Here is a 9,816-nt window from a genome sequence, read left to right as displayed (position 1 = left end):
AAGTATATTCCTCCCAAGATTATCTCATGATAAAGTTCTTCCAAGTTCATATGATCAATTTCTCACATTGGTGGGGACATTGAAGAATTGAAAGTGAGCATTGTGGGGTGTTATTCATAAACTCAAATCAAATCAAATCAAATTAATTCTCTTCAACACTTTACAAAATTGATGTATATTGTACAGCATAACAGTAAATATACAGTAGTACTACAGTAAAACATGAAATAGTAGCATACGGTACCATAAAAAATATAGAAACAATTATTTCATGATATCATGATATTAATGAGAAAACACGTTAAGCATGTTGAGATTTCAATGATGAGATGGGGGTGAATAGTGAATCTTATATTTGAGATTCAATGGTGATTTTGTGTATGCTCGTCAGAAAATGATTTGAATGGATAAATACATGATTAGAATGAGAATATGCATAGAATATTACATAATAAACTTCAATCAAAATGGAGGATATTGTTTTTTAATTTTTGATAAGAGGAATAACAAGTAGCGTGGAAAGGATACATGGATATCTCATAAACAAAGTGGGGGATGAAATAATAGAATATATAATGGATAAGATCGTAAAGCTCATGAACTCAAAAATAATTATTATTTGACGGTGGACTTGAAAATAGAGTTGATTTAATTAAAAAGAACAATATATTCTCTGAAGTTGACGTTTCTTAAATAACATGATTCCGATGCAACTTCTCTTTGTTTCAAATTATTATTCATACATAGACATGCTTTGTTTTATTTCTGTGAAACTGGAAGTCAACTGTTGGTTGAGCAGTTTACAGGTCTGGTATAATCTCATTCTAGTAGAAAAGCAAGTTTGCAGACTTGTGACACATTCTTGCGGAGTTCTCAAACACTTTGCATCACGCATGACATATTTGCAAGCTGGAAAGTAGGGTTTACGACTCACGAAAAAGCTGCTTTGTATTATTTTAAGAAGTTTTCTAGTTTTCATATCAAGTGGCGTGGGTGGAAAACATTTTCCTCTCTTTTAAATCCTTATATATCACTATATTTTACTTTTCAATTATCCTGAACTACTCCTCTTCATCAATCATCAACTGCCACTAGATTCCTCTGCATAACTTCTCCTATATCGATCTAAATTCACCAGCGGGCAAGGCTTGATTCCTTTTGCTGTTGATGCCGGATTACCATTGAGAAGTATCTAATTATGATTTGGTATATTTATGATTAATTTTATTTTATTATTTTATACTTTGATTATAAAAGATGTATTTTCTTTATTATGTTTTGAATATTATTTATTGTATGGCGAATAAATGATTTGATGAAATAGACTCTCATGTGTCCATAGTCTTCATATATTCAATTTCTTTCATTGTAATATCGTCAGTATTTCGCTGCAGACTTTGATTAATAATTCATTATTTTCTCAAAGTATTAAAATTAAAGAAAGTAGCTTAGCGATATTTCTGACGTACTCCTAATATCAATAAATCTGTTTATTCCTAACAGGCGGAGCGTCTCTTACGCTACGTTATACAGGTCGCGCCACTCCAACGGTTTCTACGTAGCCATCGCTCGATATTTTTGGCAGCTCATGTGCTCTGAGCTAAACAATGACACTACCACAGCTTGAAATGTGATCAAATACAAGAATAAAGAGATAACTTGGATCTTATCTTTTGACTCTGATCTTATCTTTTAACTTTGATAACTTAGATCTTTATGTGAACTGTTTCTAGTTTACGTATTAATACGCTGGAATATGTGCTACATCGCCCAAGACGCTACGGAGGTCTAAAACTGCCTCAAATTCTACGGCAGGGCTCTCCCACCTACGGCCAGCGGGCCACATCCGGCCCGTGGACCGTGTATAATTTTGTCCGCCTGCCGAGAGTTATTGCAACCGATTTTTTTTCAAATATATTTACCCAAAGAAGGTAAACTACTTCCATTTTACAGTTCTCTCCCAGAAAAATACTTTAAAAACATAAAAACCATGTTCAAGCTATGTTTTCTCTTTTTTGGATCTACCTACAATTGTGAGCAGACATTCTCAAAAATGAAGTTTGTTAAATTCAAATACTTCCTTGTCAGATGAACATTTGAATTAATTTTAATTATTGGAACCACAAAGTTTGATCCTAAATCGGCGGACATTTAAAGGGAAAACAAATGCAATCTTCTCACCAAAATAAGTTTTCCTTTTTAGGTTGTTAACTTTTTTTAAATTCGTGTACCTATTGTCAGTTGCCCATACTATTAAAAAAGTTATTATATTTTGTTCAACTTGCTAACTCATGCATTGTCAAGTTTCTTATGACCTTTTTACACTCAATAAATTTGACTTTGTATTAGAATAAATGGTTGTTTCTTCCTTGTTTTATTAACCTACTTAAAACTTCTCAATTATTTTAATGGAAATAATAATTCTACATCCCCCAAATCCCCCGTCGTTTTGGCCCCACAAGTCAAATTACACGTACCTCCTTGTTATTGCCCTCTCAGCCTCCCTAGAATTAGCAATGGCCCTTGGAAAAAAGGTTAGAGACCCCTGGTCTACGGTGACCCAAAATGCCTTACAGTTTGCATTTACCATTGACAAATTCTATCTTTGACAAAACATCGAGCTACAATACAGAGTAAGATTCATAGCTATATGTTGCCTTGTACTCTTTTTACGTTTACTGTCAATATTATGTATCCATTTTTTGGACCCCTTGTAGATACATCTTACAGATACATGTCCTCAGACACTGTTACATTTCGAGTTGCTAACAAAATTGTTCTGTTTGCAGAAATTCGAGTGGCCAGTAGCACGAGCGGTGGAATGCCATGAGGTGTTGTCAGTGCAGCTGTACACTCACAACCGCTACCTCAGTGACAAACTGGTGGGCAGCTACTCACTGGTGCTGCAGAAGGTGGTCTCCGATGGCCGCATCACTGTCTGTGATACGCTTGTTGATCCCAACAACAAACCTCTTCCTGTGAGTACCATTATCTATATTCTGACACACCTTCTTCTTCTTCTTCTTCTTCTTCTTCTTCTTCTTCTTCTTCTTCTCTTCTTCTTTCCTCCAGGTACCTTCTCCATTACGGAGGTTGGCTACCATCATGGCATTTTTAACTCTGTTAACTGCTGCTCGGAAGAGGTCCTGTGACGAGCAGTTGAATGCTTCCTTCAGGTTTCTCAACCAATAGCCTACATTCTTTTCTATGTCCCACTGAACTCTTATCAACTAGTTTTACCCTATATTAGTTTTACCCTATGAGGTGCAAAATTATTTACTCAGATCCTCTGATAATAACACACCTAGTACATCATAATATTAACATTTTTCTCATTCAATGCACACGTTATCTCTTATAAATTTTCCATATATGAATCAAGTTGTTTATTCTGTAGGGATGAGCTCTGAAAAATGACGTAGGAAAAAGGAGTAGCCTACTTGTAAAGTAATAAAATTAATTTCAAGGAAATCACTTTCTGGCAGATCTTACATACGAATTTCTTTTGTTGCGAATATATTGTTGTGAAGGTAATGTTGTCAAAGAAATCCATTTTTAAGTGATATTTTCGATATGCAAATTTTATGAGAGAGTATTATGGTCGCCAAGTTTTGAAGTTTTGAAGGTTTAATTCTTTTTTTCTTCACAAAGCAAAGATCCTCTATAGGATATAATTAAGAGCAAAAGAAGGATTCTCACACAAAGTTCCGATTGAAGAAAAGCCTGTTCAATTTGAATCATAATTAAATGCCACGAGACAGAACCAGAGAAAGCGTTTTTGAAGAAATTACTTCTCTGATTAGTTCTCTCTCGTGGGCTTTTTTGTCACGGATGATGACCACATGAGCTTTCTGCTTGTGCGTGGTAATGGAAAGTGCGTTGGCAAATGAAACGTCCATGACATAGATGGGATTCGAACCCACGACCCCGTAGTTGTAACGCTCCTTACAACTATAAAATATAAATATGAATCAATAGTTGACCAATATTAATTTTATATCAAATTTAATCATGATTGGAATTTAACAGGCTTATTTGCAACCGGACTTTCAGATGTTATTCAAGAATTACTATTAATACGAATATAACGTTTTGATAATATTCTCAGAGTATTTTTTCATGCACTTTTCAGGCAACAGTTGACCTTGAAATAACGTACTACAGCATGGACGAGGCATCAGCCGCCCCCAGCTCCCTACCCTCCGCCTCCGGCCTCGACATGGACCACAGATGCTGGTCGACATCGAGCAGAACATCGCCAACCTGAGAGATCGATGACCTCCAACCAGGAGAGGTCCCCCCGCCTCCAACCAGGAGAGTCAGCCACCTCCAACCGCCGCGGCAGTTGGCAGTCCACACCGTCCAGTTCTCCAAAGAGCAAGAAGGCCTTCCTCATGAGGGGCGGCTCGCTCTCCGCCCCCGAGAAGGAGAAATCACCTAATCCTGAACGGAAGAGGTGGGACTTGCTTCAAGTTGTATCTTTCTTCATATACTGTTGTTAGTGAGATGTAGTGATATTTATCCATGATGAGACACTGGGATGTCTAGAAATATCATGAACTTATATGAAATATCAAAATTACATGCATGATTCAACATCAATGGTGTCATCTTCAGTGTGATAATACGAGTATTTCTCCAGTGCGAGTACTCTCACAGTAAATATCTTCTTCTTCTTCTTCTTTCAATCAGGGATTAGGGTATTGCCTGTTCCGACTCACATTCAGCTTGTAATTAGAATAAAAAAAAATAATAATAATAAATAAAATCTTTAAATTAATAACACCAATATAATCTAATGTAATATCATCATAAGCATCACTACAATCTACTGTTTTCATTTTATAATAAATATAATGATCATTGCCATCTTTTTCGTGGCCTGCCTATGTCTCTTTTGCCTACCGGTTTATACTTGAAAATTCTTTGAGGAAGCCTATCAGCTGACATTCGTTCCACATGCTCTTTCCATTGCTGACGATAAGATGCAACTCTCTCATTCAGGCAGAAGATATTCAGCTCTTTCCGTATATCCTCATTCCTGATGTGATCTCTTCTGTCACAGCCCTTAGTTCTGCGAAGAAATCTCATCTCAGCTGCCTGCACTTTACTCTCAAGTGGCTTTGATGTTACCCACGATTCACTACCATAGAGTAGTAGTGGAGCTGCCATTGTCTTATAAAATTTCATTATCGTGCTTGTGGTAGCTTTCTTTCCCAATGTCCTACTGATACTTCCACAAATCATTTGGAATCTTCCTACCTTCTTCTCTACATCCAATTCATCTTTATAACTAATTTCACAACCCAGATATGTGAACTGAGACACCTGCTCCAATACCTTGTTGTCTATCACAATCTTTGATCTTATTGGGTACTTTCCTTTAAAAGCCATGATTTTGGTTTTCTCCTTTGATATCTTGAAATTATATTCTTTACAAATTTCATGCAGGATATGAACTGATTTTTGGAGGTCATTTTCGTTCTCCTGTACTACACACAAATCGTCTGCAAACAACAGAGCATTCAGGTACACACCTTCACCAATATCAATTCCTAAATCTACTTTACATTTCCATTTTCGGAAAATGTGGTCCACATTTATATTAAATAAAGTGGGTGATAGACTACACCATTGTCTAACACCTTGGTTGACAGTGAATATGAATCCATTAATTGATTTTGACATGTATGTAATTTGCAATAAATTCGTAATATAGTTTCTAGACAACATCCCAGTGTTTCATTATGTACCTTTCTATCCATCTATTTTAAAGATCTTCTTCAAAATGGCTGTAATTTGTAAGTTTGATATATTATCCAAATTGTACAAGTATTTCAAATTATCGTTAATTGTGTTTATTATCTTCAATTAACTACATATTTCAAGTAATATTAACAAATTGCATTTAAAACCAAAAACCTAACCTCCCTAATATTTCCTTTCACCTTGAAAACCTAATTGGATAGAGCCTTTTATGTTATCTCCATATACTGGACAAATTGAAATATCGCAGTACTGAGGCACCCCCTTCAAAATCTATCTTCAAGAAGTAAACTAAAGTGTGTAATGTTCAGTAGGCCTGAAAGGGGTGTTATGTCCGGTAGGCCAGAAGTGAAGATTCATGTACATTCTATTGGTTTTCCGTGTAGGTGGCTGATTGAGTTAGGGAATCCCTTTCATGACCTCCTAGATTTCAAAGCTTCTACCAAGACTGGATCAAATTCAATAGTTTTAGTATATAGACATCTCAGATAATTTGACAAATGAAATTGAATATAGCTTGAATAAGAAGTATGTTACATACCACGTAGTGCACAAGTCTAGTGTACATTCACTTTAAATTCAGAAACTTCTATTTTTAAACCAAACGCAGGAGCCTGATGGTAACGACCAGTCACATGAAAATTCATTAAAAAATGATGTCATTTAACGATCTAACTTGTACAATTCAACGAGAACCAATTAACAAGTCTGATGTTAATAATCTCTTAAGTCAATATTCAATTACGTAATTTAATAGTATTCTATTACAATTTGATTTTTGTGAATTCAATTGAATCCAGATGCTGAAGACATAAATAAGTTCATTCTCTGAGATCATAAAAATTTTAATTCTGAAAATGTCAACCTCCCTCAAAATATATCATATTCTTCCTAATTCTTTTTTTAAAAATATAGAACATCTTTCGAAAGGCTATATCTCTCCATTTTGTAAACATATCCTACCTCTTTCTGTACAAAATGACCTATCTTTTCTCTTCAGTTTGTGAACATGATATCTAACCTATCTTTCGTTCGAAATGTATGATCTCCTCTCTTCATTGTGTAAACGTATCCAACCTATCTTTTCCATGAAATAATTTACATTTTCTATTTATTTTGTGAATATCATCAAGCCTATCTTTTGTACGGCCCTTTTTACCTTATCGTAAAGATATCCAACCTCTCATTTGTACAAAGTATTAGACCTCCTCTCAACAGTATGCAAAACCATCCAATCTTTTTGTACAAAAAGCACAACCCTTCCTCTCCATTATATAAACATATTCATACTCTCTTTTGTACAAAATATACAATCCTTTCTCTTCATTTTTGAATCATATCAGACCTATATTTCATAAGGCTCTTCCTCTTCATCTTGTAAACATATACAACCTCTCTCTTGTACAAAATGTAAAATAACGACTTTCTTAATTTTGTTGAATTCTCCATCTTTTTCTTCTCACAGCCGAACGCTGAAGGCGAGTGTGAAGAACCTGATTCGGCTGGGTAAGCAGAGACCAGGGAGAGACGATGCTCTGCTATTGCCAGACGCGCACCACTCATCGAACCCGGAACCAGCCGCCTTCTCTTGTCCGCCAAGGGCTCCCTCCCTCTCCTCTCTCTCCTCAGACAACGAATCCATCTCCTCCACGGCCGGAGACTATGTGCCAAGTACCAGGAAGTGAGTTTAATCCAAAAATCTGTCCTTATACAATCAGATTATAAGAGTTTGATCCAATTTCATATACATAATTAGAAAGAGTTTAGTCTAGTCTATACTGGGCTCAAACAAACTTAATTAATTTCAAACTAGGATAAGAAAAATAGTATGGGAAGAAATATATTGGAGTAGTAATTGTAGAGTTCATATGAATAATTATGAACAAAAACTAGCATTAATTCAATGTTATTTATTCATTTTATTTACACCTGAAAATGACTGAAGTGTTGCAACTGGTTGTCTTATAATGAAGAAGAGGGTATTGATAACAATTTCCGTTTTGTTTCAATAATCAGTAGCCCTCGGGAGAAAAGTGAATATTGAAGATAAAGTGTATCAGAGAAGATACACTGATACACTCCGATAGTACGACACTGATAATAGGTCTATCTGCAAAGGGAGTAGCAGACTAGGTAGCTGAGATTACATGACAATACATGTTTTCAAATGCTGTATCAGAACATATTGAATCAGCGAAGGTAGGAATAGAGAAGAAGGTAGGCACAACATTATCCAAACACACTCAGCTACCTTCTCCAATACACTCCACATCCGCCGCACCACTATGTATCGACCCTAATTCAATGCCAGGGGAAAACAAAAAACAAATGAAATTTAGATGAGAAAAAGTCAAAGGTTTCACATGGGAAATCAAGTTTATCTGTAATTCAATTGCTTGGAAAGAAGATAGTGAATCAATATTATTTTGAATTTGTAGCAGATTTTTTTAAAGTTTATCTTGAAGTATCTCGTTGAGTTTTTTCAAAATTCTCTCAAATGACGATTTGCCAAATTTTTATCAATTTGTTGCGTTTAGTCGCATAAGTGAGCAGGGCTCTTGCAACATGCAACACGTCAAGTCGTAGTCTTGCCTCTATCTCTGATAGTTTCACAGCATTCACAGACAAATAATTTAATAAGAGAATAGTCAAAAATGATTTTGAATGGAAATAGAAATTCTCTGTGAGTCAACTGCGAGGAAGCTGCATAGTAGATGAATCGGGGAGTCTGGTCTCACACGATGTCAAACTATCTCTATCTATTATTGTTTATTGTTTTTGGAGGGACGGATTCAAGGATCCAAAGGTTCAAAGAGCCCCACACGTCAACCGAAGCTTATTGTGTTCCCAAGTAGTAGGTTGGTTAGGCAAAGTGTTTAATTCTTTACAAGAACCAGGAGTTTTCCCTATACTAACATCCCATTCATCACCCGGTTGCTTGTTGCAATCCAGTGTGATATGCTTGGCAGTCTCTTCAGACTGATTAGTCCTCGTGACCTACGTGAGTTCCACTCCTGGTCTTTTTGTAGGTCCTTCCGCTGCGAGAGGGGACGCCAAACTGCCTCTAGGGCGCCCGGCGCCCGGCCACCTTCTACTCAGCCTCTTGACCCCCATTTGTGCCTGGAGTTTCACCCATCTCTGGTCTCTTGGGTTTTTCTTTTGTCCCCCTCTGCAGGGTCAGAAGCCTCACTCTCCAAGAAGTTTTGCCTGAATGGCCGCCCTTCTCTGAGCATGGTAAGTGTTGGTCTCTCCACCCCAAACTCGTGACCAACGTGAGTTCCATTCCTGGCTTCTTTGTAGGTCCTTCCGCTTGAGGAGGGGTCACCAAATTGCCTCTAGGGCACCTGGCCACCCTCGACTTAGCCTCGTGACTTACATTTGTGCCTGGAGTTTCACCCATCTCTGGTCTCTTGGGGTTTTCTTTTTGCCCCTCCGAAACTGCCCTGATGGGGCAGATCCCGTGGGTTTAAAGGCAAGGCAACTTCTGGAGTTGCCTTGAGGGTCATTTTAGTCGCCTCTCACGACAAGCATGGATACTGTGGGTGAATTCTGGTTTTCAACACATTCTTGAGTACGATGATCGACTCAAAGCTCTCCCAACCCACAGGGGGCATCTCTATCTATCTCCAACTATCTCTAGATCAGCTGAAGAAGTTCAATATTTCCTGATTTTGTATTGTAATGACTAATGACTAATTTCCCGTTTTCACAGACTGGCGAAACAGAACGCAGCGCTAAGTACATTGCAAAGTGCCCTGAAAGCGCAGGATTTCCAGGTTTGCGTGACAATAATCGAAGCGAGGCAACTGGCTGGCCTCAACATGGACCCCGTTGTCTGTGTGCAAGTCGGCGATGTCAAAAAGTACACCAGCGTCAAAGAAAGCACCAACTGTCCTTATTATAACGAAGTGAGTAAACTACACTAAATTCCAAAATTAGGTATTGAGTACCTACTGAATAGCTAGCCTACTATACTGCTAAACACATCTTCGGATGAAATATCTCCCTTGAAGAAGAATCATGAAACAATAAATCACCCAAAACAAAGGA

The 9,816-nt window shown here is 37.1% G+C and overlaps 2 protein-coding genes across 2 annotated transcripts; both read left to right on the top strand.

Annotated features, from left to right (window-relative positions):
• Positions 1-1,733: 1,733 nt before the first annotated feature.
• LOC120349098 (otoferlin-like) lies at positions 1,734-4,267 on the top strand (the record flags this gene model as incomplete). Its single annotated transcript, XM_039419054.1, has 3 exons — positions 1,734-1,887; positions 2,790-2,978; positions 4,133-4,267. Coding segments are annotated over 3 exons (478 nt in total), but the record flags the coding sequence as incomplete, so codon positions are not given.
• Positions 4,268-4,274: 7 nt separating this feature from the next.
• On the top strand, positions 4,275-9,674 carry LOC120349097 (otoferlin-like; the record flags this gene model as incomplete). Its single annotated transcript, XM_039419052.1, has 3 exons — positions 4,275-4,456; positions 7,232-7,447; positions 9,479-9,674. Coding segments are annotated over exons 1-3 (594 nt in total), but the record flags the coding sequence as incomplete, so codon positions are not given.
• Between the last annotated feature and the right edge of the window lie 142 nt (positions 9,675-9,816).

Source organism: Nilaparvata lugens, unplaced genomic scaffold, assembly GCF_014356525.2.
Source record: "Nilaparvata lugens isolate BPH unplaced genomic scaffold, ASM1435652v1 scaffold8234, whole genome shotgun sequence".
Taxonomy (NCBI): Eukaryota; Metazoa; Arthropoda; class Insecta; order Hemiptera; family Delphacidae; genus Nilaparvata; species Nilaparvata lugens.
Note: the sequence above shows the minus strand (reverse complement) of the source record. Positions and strands in the feature narration are given on the sequence as shown.